Here is a 20,534-nt window from a genome sequence, read left to right on the forward strand (position 1 = left end):
GTAACCATCAGAAGTGGTTTTGAAGAGACCATAATATCAAAGATAATGACAACTCTGTGGTAATATGAAAACTGTGGTTAAATTCTCCCGTACTTAATATGTCAATTCAAATACCAGTAACCGCCATAACTTGCAAATACGATGTTCATTTATTTAATAATTGTGTATTTACATTATCACTAACGCCATTATCAAGGTACATAAATAAATATTAAAAATCAATTAACCCAACTTATCAGGACCAATAATGAGTATTGGAATAATGAGCACACAAGAAAAAAAACAGACAACCACATATCCATAACTTACACACACACACACACACACACACACACACACACACACACACACACACACACACACACACACACACACACACACACACACACACACAAAAACGAGTCCACCTAGCTAGATATACTAGGAATAGAAAGGGGGAATTGATAGGAACTAAATGGAAGCTAATGTAAAACTTCAGACTCAGGGACAGCAATAAAAAAAAAAGTCCATCTTTAGGATGTCCCCTGCAACAAGGCAAACCACTCAGTTAAGGGCCCGGTTTCCTGATAGCCATGGAACTTGGTTTAGGAGTGTTTAATGATGCCTCATTCTTACAACGGCCAAAGATGTAACGTCCGTTTCTCAAAACAACATGCAGAATGAACATTCACTAAAAGCGTTGTTAGACCATGTGTTGACACTGATAGGATCGAAACAAAAGCAGCGCTCCTCTCAAATCAACTTTCTCCTTTCAAATCATATTCCAAAATCCTGATGATGCATCAGCTCCTAGAAAGATATTACCACCTATGGTTGGCTGCAAATATTGAGGCAACTTATAATGCTTACCCAATAATGCACAAAATCACATTGAGCACATCATTGCGCAAATGTTGTTACACATCAAAATATATTGAGGCAAAAATTACAGATACAGACAATAATTGGCAAAATAGAATTCAATTGATTGAACATGACATTGATTTCAATTAGGTTGAAATATATAGACCCATGTAGCCTATTTATCTTTTAATGCAGTTATCTCGGTTTTAATTTGAAGCATATTTTTATCCTTCACTTACTTGCTTGTAATAATTGCAAAGACTTTAGCAACTTTGTATTTGTAGTCAACTTTGTTCTGAAGTTATCGGCAGTCATAATCAGAGAGATGAACATCTTGATTCTATGTTTAGCAGAGATCTTCTGTAAATAAAGTGACACAGAAGGTCAAAAACATAATGATGCACTTAACTGTTCTACGAGTGGTGAGGCAGTCGGTAAATAATGAGCGTGTTCAAGTGCAACTTTAGTAACGATGGTTTTGGGAAACAGCTCAGAGATTTAACAATGCTCCTACGAAGATTCTAACAATGAATTTAGCATAAATATGCGGCGGGAAGTCACATTTATTTGCATGGTGTTAGGCTGAGGTTACTGTCCACTCTTGAGAGACTCCACCAGCCTAAGGAGTAAGCAGAAACAGAAAAATTATTCAGTTTTGTTGTTGTATATTGAATGACTCCTCAGCTTGTCACTCATATTCTTTGTTCCTAATGCAAACCATGTAACTAATTTAATGATAATTTAAAACTGTCATCATCTTAACAGCTGAAAGACACACACACACACACATAAAAACTGCCTTATCCTTAACTAAACAGCCTCATTCATTTGGTTCCAATTCCATTACCATTCCATGGCCTCATCCAACCCTGTTCCCTTGGTGGCGGAGGTCTTGAAGATCTGCCACTTTCTGTCTTTGAGTGCTGGCAGGCCCAGGGAATTGGCGACCTCAGTGGGAGTCATGGCCTGCTCCATGTCTTGCTTGTTGGCAAACACCACCAGTATAGCCTTCTTCAGCTCCTCCTCCTGCAGAGAGAATGCAGACAGAGCCCTCTATATCTGGAAACCTAGTCTGTGACTGCACATGCTGTTTAGCTCACAATTCCATCAACATATAGCAAGTACATGGAAAAAAAGAGCTAGTGAGAGCCATGGGACCAGTAAACATATTCAACTATGGAAGGCTTTTATACAAGCTACTAAAGCCACATTACTCATACCTCAAGCATAGCCACCAGTTCAGACTTGGAGATTCCCATCCTGTCCCTGTCACTGCTGTCCACTACATAGATAACAGCATCAGTGTTAGAGTAGTAGCAGCGCCAGTAAGGCCTGAAACAGAGAGAGATGCAAGAAGAACATTTGGGTAACCAATACATTTGTTGGTTGACTCTTGACAAACTGACTGCTGATGGTTGCAATATTCAGATATGTGTGAGACATATGCTACAATAAATAAGTTGAAGTCAGGAATGTCTCAATACCTAATACTGGTCTGCCCTCCAAGATCCCACACCTGGAACTTCAGATTCTTGTATGTCACCGTTTCCACGTTGAAACCAATGGCTGAAAAAGAAGAGAATGGTAAGTCAACTAATTTCTAGTATTGTAGGTTAATCGTAACTGTTTGCATGTCATTCTCTGCATGAGCCATTTCGGTGACCAATTTATCTGTTGCAAGACATACCATCGTATGGGCATGCAGGAGTTAGGCCATCAGTGTGAGTGTTCCTCAGCACTGAGAATAAGTTATTTTCACTCACTGGGAATAGTGGTGACGACCTCCCCAACTTGAAGTCTGTAAAGGATTGTGGTTTTCCCAGCTCCATCCAACCCCAGGATCAGTATCCTCATTTCCCTGGTGCCAAACAGGCCAGAAAAAAGACTGGAGAAGAACCCACCTAGATTTAACAAGGCAGGAGGGATAAAGAAGATTAAAGTGGTAATACTTTACTCATAACATTTGTCAAACTATACAGATAACTTCAAAGGGCAAACACTAATGTCAACTGTCAGGTCTGCTAAATGCATCATATCGTGAAAGGAATTCTACTAAAGACATAAAAGCACGGTCTGGTACGCATTCACTTTCACGTGTCAGAAAGTTATTATTTTCTTGAATATGTAATACGAGATGCCTGCAGAGCAGGCAGATAGCTGGGTGTTTCCCTTTGATATTTTAAGTGGCGTGCCATTTAATATAGACCACATGGAAAATTCTCTAAATAATTTTATATGAATAAAGACTTGCTAAAGTGGCAAGAATCTGCCTTTTTACATGCCCCTCGTCATGTTTTTCAGACTCCTAGGAAGATCACGTAACTCCAGCCTTTCACCATCATTGCAAAGCCCTAGTTATGTTGTTGCCATTTTCTTTTGTGGTGGAAAACAGAGCCCGTCGAGCATCACGTTAACCCTGTTGTCCATAGACAGATTGGCAAAAAATGTTTTAACAGTTTCAATTTGTGTGAAGCTTGCATTCAATTGCCCCTCCATGTTGCACACAAGCTTACATGAAAACCTCAACCCTGTTGTGGTCAACCCTGTTACTTCAAAGGCACTTTTAGATTATTTTTTTTATTTTTTTTACATTTGCAAGTAAAAGAAAAAAGACCAAATGCCAATAAAGTGCCTTTAAAGTAAAAGGGTTGAGGTTTTCATCTTAAATCACACATAAATCCCCTCCTGACAGGGGGAATATACGCGTGTATACGCGTGTTGTGTGCAACAGGGAGGGGCGTTTGAATGCAAGCTTCAGCAGATTGAAATTGTTAAAACATTTCTATTCAATCTATCTATGGGCAAGAGGGTTAACGTGTTGCTCGACTGCTCAGTTTTTCACAAAAAAAACAAACAGAATATGGCAACAAAATAACTAGGGCTTTGCAATGATGGTTAAAATGTTAGGAAAGGTTGGGGTTAAGTGGGTTCAAATATTCCTATAAATCTGAAAAACATGAAAACATTTTTCCCATCTTAAAACCCTTGAGATGGGAAAACATGTTTTTTTTTATGAAGTTGAAAATGTGCTCTTTATGACAGAATGTTAGGTGAAATTAATAGTTTTCTTGGACACTACCCAAAATGTACTCTACTAGTGGAACGACCCAGCTAGTAGAGCAACATATCGTCATCTGTATTTTAGACATTGACTGGATAGCAAACGTTCGTCTGGCATACCTCAAAGAATAACCAAATAATCATAATTTATTCATAGAAAATCGTACATTTACCATAACAGCCTACCTACCTAGCTTGCTAATGCTAACACTAAGACATACAACCAAATATTAAGATAAAACGTTGGCAGATGATGGTCAGACATTAATCAGTGGCTAAACATTGATTTTATGTAAAAATTTTGTCGATAACTCTAAAAGCAAACTGTAAAGTAGCAACGAATCTTACCCATTTTTGACTAATAACAGTCCCTGCTATCAATCAGTATGCAAAGCTTTTTGTAGGAAAATATTTATTGTACATTGAGTGGCGTCTCTTCTTCTTTCTTTTGGGTTTGTTTACATTGACAGCGCCGTTATCAGGACATTATCGCCACCTATTTTCAGGGATGTACTGGTGATTTGATGGTCTGCTCTTTTACATTACAATCATACATTATACGGTACAGTCCCAACATTGAAAATATTAAAACGTACACATTAATGTTCGGAGAAAATAACTTGTAGCACAAATCGAAGACCACACCGGCAGAGTGGATCAAAGTTTTGATATGGCTGCCTGCATTGACACATCGTGAAATACTCCTGTCTGTATTAAAAAAAACTGCTACTCATAATAGTTTCAATAAAAAACATGACATTTTATTATTTAGTGCAAATTGTTTTATAGTCACATAGAATATTGAGTACAATCACACTTCAAAAAGCAGATAAATATACAGGTTAATCTACAATAGCAGATAAATTGGCTAACAAATATACCAATAAGCAACATGTTAATGAATAAATACACCATACAATATACAAACAAAAGCTTTAAAAACCTATCTCTGGCTTTCATTTCCAGTGTCTAACTGTCAGTGGACAAATACTTAAGAACTACTTAAGTAGTTTGAGGTATCTGTACTTTACTATTTATATTTTTGACAACTCTTACTTTACAAAAATCCTAAAGAAAATAATGTACTTTTAACTCCATACATTTACCCTGACACCCAAAAACACTTGTTACATTTTGAATGCTTAGCAGGACAGTAAAATTGTCTAATTTACACTTATCAAGAGAACATCCCTGGTCATCTCTACTGCCTCTGATCTAGCGGACTCACTAAATACATGCTTTGTTTGTAAATTATGTCTGTGTTGGAGTGGCTATCTGTAAATAAATAAAAATAAAATGGTGCTGTCTGTTTTGCTTAATATAAGGAATGTGAAATGATTTATAGTTTTACTTTTGATACTTAAGAATATTTAGCATTTTGATGTACTTTTTATACTAAGTATATCTAACACCAAATACTTTTAGACTTTCACTCAAGTAGGATTTCACTGGGTGACTTTCACTTTTACTTTAGTCATTTTCTATTTAGGTTTCTTTACTTTTACTCAAGTATGACAATTGGGTACTTTTTTCACTACTGACCACATGCTAGAAGTTGCACTGGACTATCTACAGTGCCTTGAAAAAGTATTCATCCCCTTGGCATTTTTCCTATTTTGTTTCATTACAACCTGTAATTTAAAAAAATATATATATATACATATATATTTGGATTTCATGTCATAGACATACACAAAATAGTCCAAAGCGAAATGAAAAGAATAACTTGTTTCAAAAACTAAAACTAAACTAAAAATGGAAAAGTGGTGCACGCATATATATGTATTCACCCCCTTTGAAGCCCCTAATAAGTTCTTGTGCAACCAATTACATTCAGAAGGCACGTAATTAGTTAAATAAAGTCCACCTGTGTGCAATCTAAGTGTCACATGATCTGTCACATGATCTCAGTATACATACACCTGTTCTGAAAGGCTCCAGAGTCTGCAACACCACGAAGCAAGGGGCAGCACCAAGCAAGCAGCACCATGAAGACCAAGGAGCTCTTCAAACAGGTCAGGGACAAAGTTATAGAGAAGTAAAGATCAGGGTTGGGATATAAAAATATATCAGAAACTTTGAACATCCCACAGAGCACCATTAAATCCATTATTATAAATTGGAAAGAATATGGCACCACAACAAACCTGCCAAGAGAGGGCCACCCACCAAAACTCACAGACCAGGCAAGGAGGGCATTAATCAGAGAGGCAACAAAGAGACCAAAGATAGTCCTGAAGGAGCTGCAAAGCTCCACAGCAGAGATTGGAGTATCTGTCCATAGGACCACTTTAAACCATATACTCCACAGAGTTGGGCTTCACAGAAGAGTAGCCAGAAAAAAAGTAATTGCAAAAAAAAAAAAAAACGCTATGTCTGACACAAACCCAACACCTCTTTCACCCCGAGAATACCATCCCCACAGTGAAGCATGGTGGTGGCAGCATCATGCTATGGGGATGTTTTTCATCGGCAGGGACTGGGAAACTGGTCAAAATTGAAGGAATAATTGATGGCGCTAAATACAGGGAAATTCTTGAGGGAAACCTGTTTGTCTTCCAGAGATTAGAGACTGGGAGGTTCACCTTCCAGCAGGACAATGATCCTAAGCATACTGCTAAAGCAATACTCGAGTGGTTTAAAGGGAAACATTTAAATTGGAATGGCCTAGTCAAAGCCCAGACCTCAATCCAATTGAGAATCTGTCGTATGACTTAAAGATTGCTGTACACCAGTGCAACCCATCCAACTTAAAGGAGATGGAGCAGTTTTTTCTTGAAGAATGGGCAAAAGTCCCAGGGACTAGATGTGCCAAGCTTATATAGGCATACCCTAAGAGACTTGCAGCTGTAATTGCTGCAAAAGGTGGCTCTACAAAGTATTAACTTTGGGGGGGTGAATAGTTATGCACACTCAAATTCTGGGGTGAATACTTTTGCAAGCCACTATATAATGGGATTTGGTTTGTTTGGTTTGTTTGGTTGACGTACTAATGATTCTTATTTGCCGCTTGAAACAACATTCTGGAGAAATTGGTTTACAAACAACAATTTTTTAAGTGCAAACTGTATTTTTTTTAAAATCCAATCTGGTTGTTGGGCCCTCCACAGCATAGAGACACACTTAAAGTGGTAAATTATCTTAGAGCCAACACAGAAGCCAAACAGCTCTCTGTCCTACTCTTGTATTTAAGTGCTGCATTTGACACTGTTGGTCCTTAATTGGTTTAGGACCTATTGAACCTTTCGAGAGTTTGTCACCCTTGGTGAACATAACTCAAAGAAAATACGTATCACATGTGGCGTTCCACATGGTTCAATTTTGGGTCCTGTACTGTTCAGTTTTATATGTTACCTCTTGACAGAGTTACCAGAAAGCACAGCATTGATTTTCACTGCTACGCAGACGATACACAACTTGTGTCACCAGAGGATTTTAGTTCCACTGATAAATTATTAGACTGTATTAGTGATTGAAACACTTGGATGGCTCAAAATTTTCTCCAGCTAAAGACCGAGGTACTTATTGTTGGAGCCAAAGCACAATGAGAGAATCTGAGAATATGGCCCCACATTTTAATTCATGAGCAATAAAGATTGCCAAGGTGCAGCCATTTCTCTCTCAGGCTGGTACAGAAAGACTCATCCATGCTTCTATTACAAGTAGGCTTGACTACTGTAATGTTCACCTGTCTGGTCTACCCAAGAAAGCCATTGGTCAACTGAAAAACATACAGAATGCTGCAGCACAGGTACTGACCAAGACCAGTTGGAGAGCACACATTACACCCGTTTTAAGGTCACTGCACTGGCTGCTTGTGAGTTTTAGAATTCATTTTAAAATATATTGTTTTTTAAATCAATTCCCAATTGTGCACAATACGTCAGACATGCTTTTAAGTTATGTGCCCAGTAGGTCCCTCAGGTCCACTGGCCTTCAAAGCCTAGGACCAAGAGGCATGGAGAGGCAGCCTTTAGTTATTATGCCCCCAGACTCTGGAATACCCTGCCAGAGAACCTGAGGGGGGCTGAAACTGTGGACAAATTTAAAAGAGATCTTAAAACATACATTTTTAGCTTTGCCTTTCCTCAGGGTGCTTTTTAGTCATTCCATTTTTGTTAATTCTTGAGTTTTTATCCTCTTAAGTTTGTTGTGTAGTAAATATGTTTTTATTTTGATTGTTTTTATTTTTTTTCCTGTGAAGCACATTGTGTTGCATTCCGTGTCTTAAATGTGCTGTATAAATAAAGCTTGATTTGACTGGGTAATTTCATAATTTCATCCACGCTGGTATGAGGTGAAGTCTCCCCTGTCCCCCTCTGTCTGTCATGGTCCATTATGCTGCTACTCGCCCGTGGGCAGGGGCCCATTTCACAATTGTGGATTTGTGGGACTTTTACAGATTATGAACTAATGTTCTCATATTAATTACATGTTTCTGCTGCATATTGTATATGAATAGTTATTCTTGGAAGAAGTTAAAATACTGTTACTTTGATGTTCTGATGCTGTAAAATGAATAGTCAATTTCTCTATGAACTATGGAAGAAACATTTATATTTTCAAATGGAAGGGTCATATTCCTGCCCTATAGCCCAGGGTTGGATTTCTACTGAGCTAACATTGAATTGTTTTAAGGTCATACCAAGGACCTCTGTACCCCTGTAGGTACGGTTTGTAAATGTGATATTTCAATTGAATTAACACATTTGCTAACATTTCTTAAAACCTGTTTTTGCTTTGTCATTGTGTGTCAATTAATGAGGAAAAAAATACTATTTAATCAGTTTTAGAATAAGAATAACCTAAAACACAAGGCCAAATATACACTGCAGTTGCTTACCAAGACTACATTGAATGTACCAGAGTGGCATAGTTACAGTTTTGACTCAAATTGGCTGGGAAATCTATGGCAAGACTTAAATGGCTGTCTACCAATGATCAACAACCAACTTGGCAGAGCTTGAAGAATACATTTTTTTTAAAGAATGCGCAAATATTGTACAATCCATATGTGCAAAGGTCTTACAGACTTACTCAGAAAGACTCACAGCTGTAATCGCTGTCAGAGGTGATTAACATGTATTGACTCAGGGGTCTGAATACCTATGTAAATTAGATATTTTTGTATTTAATTTTCAATACTTGCAAAAATGTTGAAAAACATGTTTTCATTCTGTCATTATTTGGTATAGTGTATAAATGGGTGAGAAAAATATTTAATCCATTTTGAATTCAGGCTGTAACAACAAAATGTGGAATAAGTCAAGGGGTATGAATACTTTCTTAAGGCACTGTACATGGAAAAAGTGGCAGGATCATGCTGTGGGGATGTTTTTCAACGACAGGGACTGGGAGACTAGTCAGGATCGAGGGAAAGATGAACGGGGCAAAGTACAGAGAAACCCTTGATGAAAAGCTGCTCCAGAGCGCTCAGGACCTCAGACTGGGGCGAAGGTTCAACAGGACAATGACCCTAAGCACACAGCCAAGACAACAGGAGTGGCTTCGGGACAAGACTCTGAAAGTCCTTGGGTGGCCCAGCAAGAGCCCGGACTTGAACCCGATCAAACATCTCCGGAGACCTGAAAATAGCTGTGTAATAACGCTCCCCATCCAACCTGACAGAGCTTGAGAGGATCTGAGGAGAAGAATGGTAGAAACTCCCCAAATACAGGTGTGCCAAGCTTGTAATGTCATACCCAAGAAAACTTGAGGCTGTAATCGCTGCCAAAGGTGCTTCAACAAAGTACTGTGCAAAGGGTCTAAATATTTATGTAAATGTAATCATTTTATTTTTTATAAATGGGCAAAAAAATGGTAAAACCTATTTTTGCTTTGTCATTATGGGGTATTGTGTGTAGATTTTATTAAATTGTTTTTCCGTCATTTTAGAATAAGGCTGTAACGTAAAATGTGGAATGTCAAGGGGTCTGAAAACTTCCCGAATGCACCGTACATTTCCCTTGACTGAGTGATGCCAAATGTTGTTTTTTTTTAAATGCCTCAACTTAACCCTCTCCCCTACCGTGATTAGATTTTTCAAACAATAATTCACTTCCATACTTTTTTAGCAGTACTTTACAGCGTTTTAATTGTTTGAAAGTGAAAACAGCTTTCACAGAGACATTTTAAAAGTTAGAACTGTTTTAAGCGTTCAGTTCTCACTTTACGGTGCTTTTTTAAATTTTATTACAATATACTGTAATTGCAACCAAGACTGAAAAGACGATGTGAGGTCATTGGAATAACTGAGTCAAATCACAAAAACTTTAAGGCTTATATCATTAGCCTTTTCTGTCAAAAGAAATACAACACAGACAAATTTCCAAATATCATTCAAAACAAGTGAGCAGTGTCACAGATTGAAATCTCTCACTGGTTTAGTTGAACAAACCATTAAGTTTAGAGATAGTGTAAAAAGAGATTAATCTCGAGCCAATAAGGTGAAAACATGCTGAAAAGTCTGTTCTCCAAGTAACTTGAAAGCTCTTGATCAGTCCTTGGCTTCCAATCCGTCTATAACATCAGTCTACATCCCCATCCCACAGTGGTTGATGTGTCCAGTGTGCACCACTGTAGCGCTGTTCATCACCACTGCTGCCCTCTGGCTCTCAAAGGCCTCTCTCTCTCTCCCCAGGGCCATCCTGTCCTGTTCCAACAGCATCCTCTCTCTTGCCAAGTTGGCTCTCTCGCTCTCCAGCCACTGCCGCTCTCTGTCCACTGCCGCTCTATCCCCCTCTATCGCTGCCCTCTCCCTCTCCACCATCTCCCACTCTCTCTCTAGTGTCACTCCCTTGTGAGCAGCAGTGGCCCCAGCTGGCCCCCTACCCAACCTCTCCTCTCTTAGGGCCCTCTCACACTCCGCTGTGGCCCTGTGGCACTCCTCTGTGGCGGGGTCCGCATACATCTCTTGGTCGTACTCCAGTGTGGTGTCGCCTCTGTCCAGCAACGGGCGTCCTCTACTTCGAATGGGCTGCAAAGGGGAAGGCTTTGGGTCGTCGCCATCCGTTATAGGGGTCAGGACAGGTCCGCTGGCAGCAAGGCGGCCCTCCATGGCCTCGTTCATGAGGTAGAACCATGGCCAGGAAGCAGCATTGTCTGCCATGCTCTCCATGCCCACAGGAGGGTACTTCAGGTCCTGTTCAGAGAACAACAGGGGACAAACTATAGAACACAAACACAGAGCAGACTACAGTGTTTGAGCAATGCATGTGCATTAGGAAGGATTGGTCCTTCACTAAAGACATTCAGATTTTGATCCACTTGCAGTTTGGTTTATTTCATGTTGCACACATTAGCAGCAAACAAACACCTGATCGTTTACCTTATATCTCCTCTTTAAGTTGTCCCACTTCTTGGCCACCTGGTAAGTTGACACCTTTCCCAGGAGACCCAACTCTTTTAAAATGGCCCTGCACACAAACATGATCAATTAGTTTTGATAATGCATATCTGATTTCATTGCATTGTCATTGACATTTATTTTCATACTAAATCCTACAAACTTCCATGCAGTCTTGGCAGCATTTCGCCTCCCAGTGAAGAGAACCTCATTGGCAGCCCGCAACTTGATCAGCCTCCTCGTATCCTGCTCTGTCACTGTCATCAAAACAAAAATAAAGTGGATATTTGTTTACCTCATATTGTCAACAGTCATACATTTTAAACTCCTGAAGTTTTACATTTTAAAAGTATTTTATCCTCCTTAAAAAGTACATTCTGAGACATGAAGAATGGTACTGACTTTTATAGGAGAATTCCAAAGGTGTGGGGCACTCCTCTCCACTGGCATCGATGAACGTAACGGTTCCATCCACATCTGTGTCCCCTGGTCCCATTGCCTCTACCAGCTCAGAAATCCCACTACTCTCTGGCATGGGACACGGGTCTCTCTCTGTAGGCATCGGCGAGGATACAAACAAGTAGTCTTCCTCGCTCACCCATACAGGCGTTATTTTGGGGGCTCTCCCGGCCAGTCGGCCCTCGAAGGCATCGTTCATAAGTTGGAACCAAGGCCAGGAGGCAGGGCTGCTCTGGTTCTCCATGCCACGTGGCGGGTACTTCAAGTCCTAAAGGACAAAAGAAGATCGAAATTTATTGGGAGATAAAACTTAAAGACTTACCCATCCTCCGGTGCTCATCCTCCGGTACCACAAATAAGCATGGATGTTTACATACATGCGCAAGTAAACCCACAGGCTCTGACAAATAGGGTGAGATTGTACATAGACACACACTAGTTACGTTACCTTGAATTTTGTCTTCAGGTTGTCCCACTTTTTAGAGACCTGATCAGCAGACAACTTGCCTGCGAGGCCCATCTCTTTCACTATTGCCCTGCAGAGAAATAAGGGATTTACAAAATAAACCGAGTACATAGACTGGAAATAGCAGATTTTTATTTAGCCAAATACTTTCTTCCAACACAAGCCAACTCACCTCCAAGCAGGCTTGGCAGTATTTCTCTTTCCTGTGAAAAGAGCCTCATTAGAAGCACGCAGCTCTATCAATCTCTTGGTGTCCTCCTCAGTCACTGTAATGCAAGCAAATATAACTAGTGTTATTCTTCACAAAGACGTGTTATCGAAGTAACTTGTTCAAATCAAAGTTAAATCAGTCGGGTACACAGTTTAGCAGATGTTATAGTGGGTACAGTGAAATGCTTATGATAATAGCTCCTAACAATGTAGTAAAATGTAAATCAAGTACACAAATAATAATACATATAAAAAAAAACAAGAATGACCATATGAATCCAATTAACAACCCAAATAGCACTGTAACCCAAATGCAATCTATACGCGCACACACACACTAGATATATTAGTGAGCCCTGTCAAGAATCCAGTATACACATAAACACAGTGTTTGCTGACTGTAACTAAAATGCAATAGAATGAGCTTTTGAGAATACAGTATTTAAATACACAGAACAAAACCCCCATGGCAAAATGGATAGTATTACAGGAAATTAGCATCAGGACCAGAATATACACTGAGAATACCAAACATAAGTAAAACTTTACTAATTTTGAGTTGCAGCAGCAGCCGCCGCCCCCCCCCCCCCGCCTTCAGAACAGACTAAATTTGTCAGGCATGGACTCTACAAGGTGTCAAGAATTCCACAGGGGTGCTGGCCCATGTTGACTCCAATGCTTCCCACAGTTGTGTCAAGTCAGCTGGATGTCCTTTGGGTGGTGGACCATTCTTGATACAGATGGTAAACTGCGGAGCGTGAAAAAATCCAGCAGTGTTGCAGTTCTTCACAGTAATTTTGTCTTGCCCATTCACACTGAATGGCACACACATACAATCCATGTCTCAAGGCTTAAAAATCCTTCATTAACTTGTCTCCTCCCTTCATCTACACTGACTGAAGTGGATTTAACAAGTGACATCAATAATGGATCATAGCTTTCACCTGGTCAGTCTATGTCATGGAAAGAGCAGGTGTGCTTAATGTTTTGTATACTCAGTGTAAATGTATAAAGTACCAATTTTCTAAATATATATAAAAAAAAAAAACTATTTTCTACATTGTAGAATAATAGTGAAGGCATCAAAACTATGAAATAACACATATGGAATCATGTAGTAACCAAAATAAAGTGCTATATTTGAGATTCTTCAAAGTAGCTACCCTTTGCCTTGACAGCTTTGCAGTCTTGGCATTCTCTCAACCAACTTAACCTGGAATGCTTTTCCAACAGTCTAGAAGCAGTTCACCAATAATCTGGGCACTTTTTGCCTGCTTTTCCTTCACTCTGCGGTCCAACTCATCCCAAACCATCTCAATTGGGTTGAGGTCGGGTGATTGTGGAAGTCAGGTCAACTGATGCAGCACTCCATCACTCTCCTTCTTGGTCAAATAGCCATTTACACAGCCTGGAGGTGTGTTGGGTCATTGTCCTGTTGAAAAACAAATGATAGTCCCACTAAGTGCAAACCAGATGGGATGGCGTAATGCTGCAGAATGCTGTGGTAGCCATGAATTCTAAAGAAATCACTGAGTGTCACTAGCAAAGCACCCCCACACCTTCTCCTCCATGCTTAACGGTGGGGACCCCACATGTGGAGATCATCCGTTCACCTACTCTGCGTCTCACAAAGACGTGGTGGTTGGAACCAAAAATCTTAAATTTGGACTCATCAGACCAAAGGACAGACTTCCACCAGTCTAATGTCCATTGCTCATGTTTCTTGGCCCAAGCAAGTCTCTTCTTATTGGTGTCCTTTTTAGTAGTGGTTTCTTTGCAGCAACTTGAACATGAAGGCCTGATTCATGCAGTCTCCTCTGAACAGTTGATGTTGAGATGTGTAAGTTACTTGAACTCTGAAGCATTTATTTGGGCTGCAATTTCTGAGGCTGGTAACTCTAATGAACTCATCCTCTGCAGCAGAGGTAACTCTGGTTCTTCCTTTCCTGTGGCAGTTCTCATGAGAGCCAGTTTCATCATAGCGCTTGATGGTTTTTGCAACTGCACTTGAAGAAACACTCAAAGTTCTTGACGTTTTCTGCATTGACTGACCATGTCTTAAAGTAACGGACTGTCGTTTCTCTTTGCTTATTTGAGCTGTTCTTTCCATAATATGGACCTGGTCTTTTACAAAATAGGGCTATTTTCTGTTTACCACCCCTACCTTGTCACAACTCAACTGATTGGCTCAAACACATTAAGGAAAGAAATTCCACAAATTAACTTAAAGGCACACCTGTCAATTGAAATGCATTCCAGGTGACTACCTCATGAAGCTGGTTGAGAGAATGCCAAGCATATGCAAAGCTGTCATCACGGCAAAGGGTGGCTACTTTGAAGAATCTCAAATGTAAAAATTATTTTGATTTAACACTTTTTTGGTTACTACATGATTCCATATGTTTTCATAGAGTTGACGTCTTCATTATTATTCTACAATGTAGAAAATAGTAGAAAAAAAAGAAAAACCCTGGAATGAGTAGGTGTGTCCAAACTTTTGACTGGTACTATATGTATGCGAATGGTGTGTATAGACGGTATGGATTGTCTGTGAATAGAAAAAGTGTATATAGCAGTAGTTATATAGGATGAGCCATGACTAGAAAACAGTATATACATATAGTGGGTAAAACAGTATGTAAACATTATTAAAGTGACCAGTGTTCAATGACTATGTACATAGGTCAGCAGTCTCTAAAGTGCAAGGTAGAGTACTGGGTGGTAGCCGGTTAGTGGCATTGTCCAAGGTTCAGGGCAGGGTACTGGGCGGAGGTCAGCTAGTGGTAACTGTTTAACAGTGATGGCCTGGAGATAGAAGCTGTTAATCAGTTAGTTATTGTTGCTACTAGTTAAAATATTGCCAATAATTCATAAGGCTTACACGGAACCCAAACCGGCTGCGCGCGTGCACCATCGTGTGCCATTGTGCATAAATGTATTTTGTCCCCCTACACCAAACGCGATCACAAAACGCAGGTTAAAATATCAAAACTAACTCTGAACCAATTACATTAATTTGGGGACAGGTCGAAAAGCATTAAACATGTATGGCAATTTAGCTAGTTAGCTTGCACTTGCTAGCTAATTTGTCCTATTTAGCTAGCTTGCTGTTGCTAGCTAATTTGTCCTGGGATACAAACATTGAGTTGTTATTTTACCTGAAATGCACAAGGTCCTCTACTCCGACAATTAATCCACACATAAAATGGCCAACCAAATTGTTTCTAGTCATCTCTGCTCCTTCCAGGCCTTTTCATCTTTGAACTTATATGGTGATCGGCATCTAAACTTTCATAGTATTACCACGACAACTGGCAAAACAGTTAGTCTTTCAATCACCCACGTGGGTATAACCAATGAGGAGATGGCACGTGGGTACCTGCTGTGTGGATTAATTGTCAGAGTGAGGACCATGTGCATTTCAGGTAAAATAACAACTCAATGTTTGTATCCCAGGACAAATTAGCTAGCAACAGCAAGCTAGCTAAATAGGACAAATTAGCTAGCAAGTGCAAGGTAACTAGCTAAATTGCGATACATGTTTAATGCTTTTCAACCTATCCCCAAATTAATGTCATTGGTTCAGAGTTTGTTTTGATATTTTAACCTGCGTGTCGTGATCGCGTTTGGTGTAGGGGGACAAACATAAATGTATGCACGATAGCGCACGAGCGCAGCCGGTTTGGGTTCCGTGTTCGGGTCACAAGATGGTGAATGTAACTAAATAACTCAAACATGCACTTTAAAAACTGTCTGGGTAAACCAATACCAGCCTAAGTGGGAAATCATATTGATTTTATACAGTCATATTGTATTTTGAGTAAATCATCCCTTTAAAAAAGGCAAAACATCACTTACACTTATATGAGAATTCCGTGGTCCTGTGATACTCCCCTATGGCGGACCCTGGGAACATGTCTGCACCGTTCCTATCCTCTGTTTCTACCAGCTCATCCATTTCTGACTCTGTCAAGAACTCCGACATCCCCCCCCTCCCTGGTGTCCGACGAGCCCTCTTCCTTGGTGGTGGAGAGGGCTCAAACTCCTCATCACCCTCCTCTACTACTGGCGTCAGGATGGGGGCGCAGCCGGCGAAACGCCCCTCGACAGCATCATTCATGCGGTAGAACCAGGGCCAGGAATTTGGGTTGCTCTCCATGCCGCGGGCTGGACATTTCAACTCCTGCGCCAAAAGAGGAACAACACAGTGGACAGAGCAGTGTGGAGTGGAATTGCGAGGAGATTTGTGCAGGAGGTGATGCAAGATACATTGTGAATCAATAATAACTTCAACAGACTAGGATAATTTTTCTTATACACTACACTAAAAGTTCACTAATACAAGTTACATACACAAATGCACTAGTTGAGTACTGTCATCACCCTCTCACACTACCTTATATCGCCTCTTGAGATTATCCCACTTTTTGGCTAGCTGGTCAGTAGTCACTTTTCCCTGAAGACCCAACACATTCAAAATAGCTCTGCAGGAAAATATGGAGACAAACAACAATGGTTAACTTGAGACAATAATTTGCAAAACAATTCTGTTAGGACACTAAACGAAATCTGAAATGATCAAATAGGTGTAAGCAATAGGGTAATAGCTCCATTTTGCCTTCTGATAGATAAAAATGTCTTCCTAGCTAGCCGGTCCAGTCCTTTCAGACATATGTAAGTGTGAAAGAGCTAGGGTTGGATTAGGGACAGACAATAACAGAATGTGCTTGGCAATAATATGGTCTGCATCTGTCCCTCCCAGACATATTCACCTCCAGGCTGGCTTAGCGGTATGTTTTCTGCCTGTGAAGAGGGCCTCATTCACGGCACGCAGCTTTATCATTCTCTCCGTCTCCTGCTCTGTCACTGTTGAGCAAGAAACAATGTCAGTAATATGAATGATTACCTTGTATCAAGTAACACTATTTTTTGCAGCAAACTTGCTAACAAACAATAACTACAATTACTAAAGACCTAGAATCTAGACAGACCTCCTGGACAAATAAAGGTTGAATAAATCATTAACTGTCAACCTATCAACACAATCACAGAGCATGCTCAGCTCACTTACTTACTTTTATATGAGCATTCTGACATTCTTCGCCAGCCCATAGTAGTAGAGGCCCCAGTCTGAGTTGCATCAGTGTTAACTGTTGCATTGTTTTCCAAGTTCCCTGTCCCTGCACTGTCCTCCATCTCCGTTTTGATCAAGAACTCCAAAATGTCAGCACCCTCGGTCCCCTGTTCTCTTTCGTTGGTTAATGGTGAGGGAGCACTCGGATCCTCACCACCCAAAGATTCCACCGCCAAAACGTGGGCGCTGTTGAAGAGGCGTCCTTCCATGGCCTCATCCATAAGTTGGAACCATGGCCAGGAGGCTATGCTTGTAGAAACTGTGTCCTTGCCAAGAAAAGGGTATTTTAAATCCTAAAGGAAAAAGACAAACACAGAAGTGGGACTATGACTGGGATGCAGAGGAGGCTGGTGGGGGGTACTATAGGAGAACAGGCTCATTGTAATGGCTGGAATGGAATTCATGGAATGGTATCAAACATATGGAAACCACACATTTGACTCTGTTCCATTAATTCCATTCCAGCCATTACAATCAGCATGTCCTCCTATAGCTCCTCCCACCAGCCTCCTCTGCTGGGATGAAGCTTTTTTGTTTTGACGATATGATCAGTAAATATTTACAATATCAGTAAACACCCAACTTCCTTCTTCCAAGTGCACACACACTTTACCTTGTATCTAGTCTTCAGATTTTCCCACTTTTTGGCAATCTGGTCAGCTGTCAGCTTTCCCTCAAGACCTAATCCCTTTAGAATTGCACTGCATAGTGAAAAATAAAAAAAACAGTTACAATCCTGATTGTGGTATACTGGTGTATACAATTTCATACATATGACAACCCTCACATACTTCCAGGCAACCTTGGCAGCATTTCTTTTTCCTGTGAAAAGAGCCTCATTGGAGGAACGCAGTTCTATTAACCTCTTGACGTCCTCTTCAGTCACTGTAAACAAAACACATTGGGTTGTAATCACCTAATAGTCCATAGCTTGCTGCAACTAGATACACTACATGGCCAAAAGTAAGTGGACACCTGAAAGTCAAACATCTCATTCCAAAATCATGGGCAGTAATATGGAGCTGGTCCCCCCTTTGCTGCGATAACAGCCTCCACTCTTCTGGGAAGGCGTTCCACTAGATGTTGGAACATTGCTACGGGGACTTGCTTCCATTCAGCCACAAGAGCACTAATAAAGTTGGGCACTGATGTTGGGCGATTAGGCCTGACTCACAGTCGGCGTTCCAATTAATCCCAAGGGTGTTCGATGGGGTTGAGGTCAGGACTCTTTGCAGGCCAGTCAAGTTCTTCTGTATGGACCTTGCTTGTGCATGGGGGCATTGTCATGCTGAAACAGGAAAGGACCTTCCCCAAACTGTTGCCACAAATTTCAAAGCACAAAATCATCAAGAATGTAATTTGTTGTAGCATTAAGATTTCCCTTCACTGGAACTATGGGGCCTAGCCGGAACCATAAAAAAACAGCCCCAGACCATTTTTCCTCCGCCACCAAACTTTACAGTTGGCATTTGGACAGGTAGGTTCTATTGGCATCCGCAAACCCAGTTTCGTCCATTGGTCTGCCTGATGGTGAAGCGTGATTCATCAATCCAGAGAACGCATTTCCACTACTCCAAGCTAATGGCGGAAAGCTTTACACCACTCCAGCCGATGCTTGGCATTGCATATGGTGATCTTAGGCTTGTGTGCAGCTGCTTGGCCATGGAAACCCATTTCATGAAGCACCCAATGAACAGCTCTAGTTCTTGTGCGAACGTTGCTTCCAGAGGCCATTTGGAACTCGGTAGTGAGTGTTGCAATAGAGGGCATAAGATTTTTACGTGCTACAGTACTCGGCGGCCCCGTTGTGTGACCTACCACTTTGCGGCTGAGCCACTTCACAATAACAGCACTTAGTTGACCGGGGAGGGAATTGGCAAACTGACTTGTTGGAGAGGTGGTATCCTATGGACGGTGCCACGTTGAAAGTCACTGATCTCTTCAGTACGGGCCATTCTACTGCCAATGTTTGTCTATGGAGATTGTATGGCTGTGTGCTCGATTTTAAACACCTGTCAGCAACGGGTGTGGATGAAACAGCCGAATCCACTAATTTAAAGGGGTGTCCACGTACTTTTGGCCATGTTGTGTATCGCTACAACGGAAGCAGAGGGGATAAAAACAACCCATTCAATAAATTACTTCACTAGCACAACAGCCTGCAGTTGTATGCATGTGACAATTTACCTTACGGTAGGTAACTAGATGAGACGAAAGAAAATAGCTAATAACATTTACTACTTACTTTTATACAAGTTATCTGTGACATTAGGCGTTGGGTCCATCGTTGACTCCATTTGCACCAGCTAGAGAACAGAACGTACAGGAAGGAAGCGTGCTCATGCACACAAGCTTTCCATCCAGGAGAATAAGAATAGCTTAGTAGGCAGTTGTAGTTAGCTATCCAGCATCCGCCAGCTCCTTAAGTTTGATAGTTGTTTTTTTTGCTTTTCGGGAAATGGTTATTTCTCAAATGTATGGGGCTATTTGCCAACAAAGAATGTAGGATTTGCCAACCCTTGATTAGTTGTTTAGCTAGCTAGCAGCTAACGTTTGGTATCAAGTAGCTAGTTACGACAACCCAACCCCCTAGCAGGATATGTCAAAACAATGTCCTATTTTCAACACCCAGTAAATTCGTCTGTTATAAATATTTCGATTTGGTACCAAAGTGAAAAGGTTACACAAAAAACACTCACATTTTTAACAAAAGTTGTTATGCAGTTTCTGTATTCCTATCTAGTTAGGGTTGTGCACGATCCGAGAAGGGTGCACCCTATTACGATCCGGGGGAGGAGTGTCATGTATTTCAACGAATATGATTGTTTTTTTCCTGTGGCGTAACCCTGTAGCATGGGGTACAACAACGACATCCGGAACCAAACATTTGTTCCCACTTCCACAACCGTGAGGTCGACAAGTCGTTGTTTGAGAACAAGCTAGCTTTTTCAACAACAACAAATCTAGCATATTCCGAGGATAAGAAAATATTTTCAACTGTTTGTTAACTGAAACAT

The 20,534-nt window shown here is 40.7% G+C and overlaps 2 protein-coding genes across 4 annotated transcripts; both read right to left on the minus strand.

Moving 5' to 3' along the window:
• Window positions 1-126: 126 nt before the first annotated feature.
• On the minus strand, window positions 127-4,374 carry LOC139406741 (ADP-ribosylation factor-like protein 1). The gene is made up of 6 exons (XM_071149728.1): window positions 4,252-4,374; window positions 2,607-2,744; window positions 2,328-2,409; window positions 2,064-2,175; window positions 1,691-1,869; window positions 127-1,462 (listed from the first exon to the last, which is right to left on the minus strand). Exons 1-6 carry the CDS (start codon window positions 4,253-4,255, stop codon window positions 1,432-1,434), a joined length of 546 nt encoding a protein of 181 aa, XP_071005829.1. The 5' UTR covers window positions 4,256-4,374; the 3' UTR covers window positions 127-1,431.
• Window positions 4,375-9,675: 5,301 nt separating this feature from the next.
• Window positions 9,676-20,316, minus strand: LOC139406749 (uncharacterized). Of its 3 annotated transcripts, none has more exons than XM_071149749.1 (14): window positions 20,217-20,316; window positions 19,763-19,823; window positions 18,309-18,402; window positions 18,131-18,218; window positions 17,459-17,810; window positions 17,156-17,249; window positions 16,780-16,867; window positions 16,242-16,566; window positions 12,346-12,439; window positions 12,156-12,243; window positions 11,651-11,975; window positions 11,412-11,505; window positions 11,231-11,318; window positions 9,676-11,044 (listed from the first exon to the last, which is right to left on the minus strand). In XM_071149749.1, the coding sequence occupies exons 2-14, from the start codon at window positions 19,812-19,814 to the stop codon at window positions 10,436-10,438; spliced, it is 2,391 nt and encodes a 796-aa protein (XP_071005850.1). In that variant the 5' UTR covers window positions 19,815-19,823; window positions 20,217-20,316; the 3' UTR covers window positions 9,676-10,435. The 3 variants fall into 3 exon arrangements, with proteins under 3 accessions (XP_071005850.1, XP_071005842.1, XP_071005859.1); XM_071149741.1 differs by having other exon boundaries at window positions 19,763-19,869; XM_071149758.1 differs by lacking the exon at window positions 19,763-19,823 and having other exon boundaries at window positions 20,217-20,290.
• Window positions 20,317-20,534: the final 218 nt, after the last annotated feature.

The sequence above is a fragment of the Oncorhynchus clarkii genome, chromosome 1 (genome assembly GCF_045791955.1).
Source record: "Oncorhynchus clarkii lewisi isolate Uvic-CL-2024 chromosome 1, UVic_Ocla_1.0, whole genome shotgun sequence".
Taxonomy (NCBI): domain Eukaryota; kingdom Metazoa; phylum Chordata; class Actinopteri; order Salmoniformes; family Salmonidae; genus Oncorhynchus; species Oncorhynchus clarkii.

Excerpts from the sequence above, each read along its gene's own strand:
- LOC139406741 (XM_071149728.1), bottom strand. Across the intron at positions 2,176-2,327 it reads GGAGGGCAGACCAGTATTAG|GCCTTACTGGCGCTGCTACT; the intron begins GTATTGAGACAT and ends TCTCTGTTTCAG. Across the intron at positions 1,463-1,690 it reads TTGGATGAGGCCATGGAATG|GCTGGTGGAGTCTCTCAAGA; the intron begins GTAATGGAATTG and ends CTTACTCCTTAG.
- LOC139406749 (XM_071149749.1), bottom strand. The coding sequence starts at position 19,814 with ATGGAGTCAACGATGGACCCAACGCCTAATGTCACAGATAACTTGTAT. Across the intron at positions 18,219-18,308 it reads GCTGCCAAGGTTGCCTGGAA|TGCAATTCTAAAGGGATTAG; the intron begins GTATGTGAGGGT and ends TTCACTATGCAG. Across the intron at positions 12,440-16,241 it reads CACGGAATTCTCATATAAGT|TGACTGAGGAGGACACCAAG; the intron begins GTAAGTGATGTT and ends CTTGCATTACAG.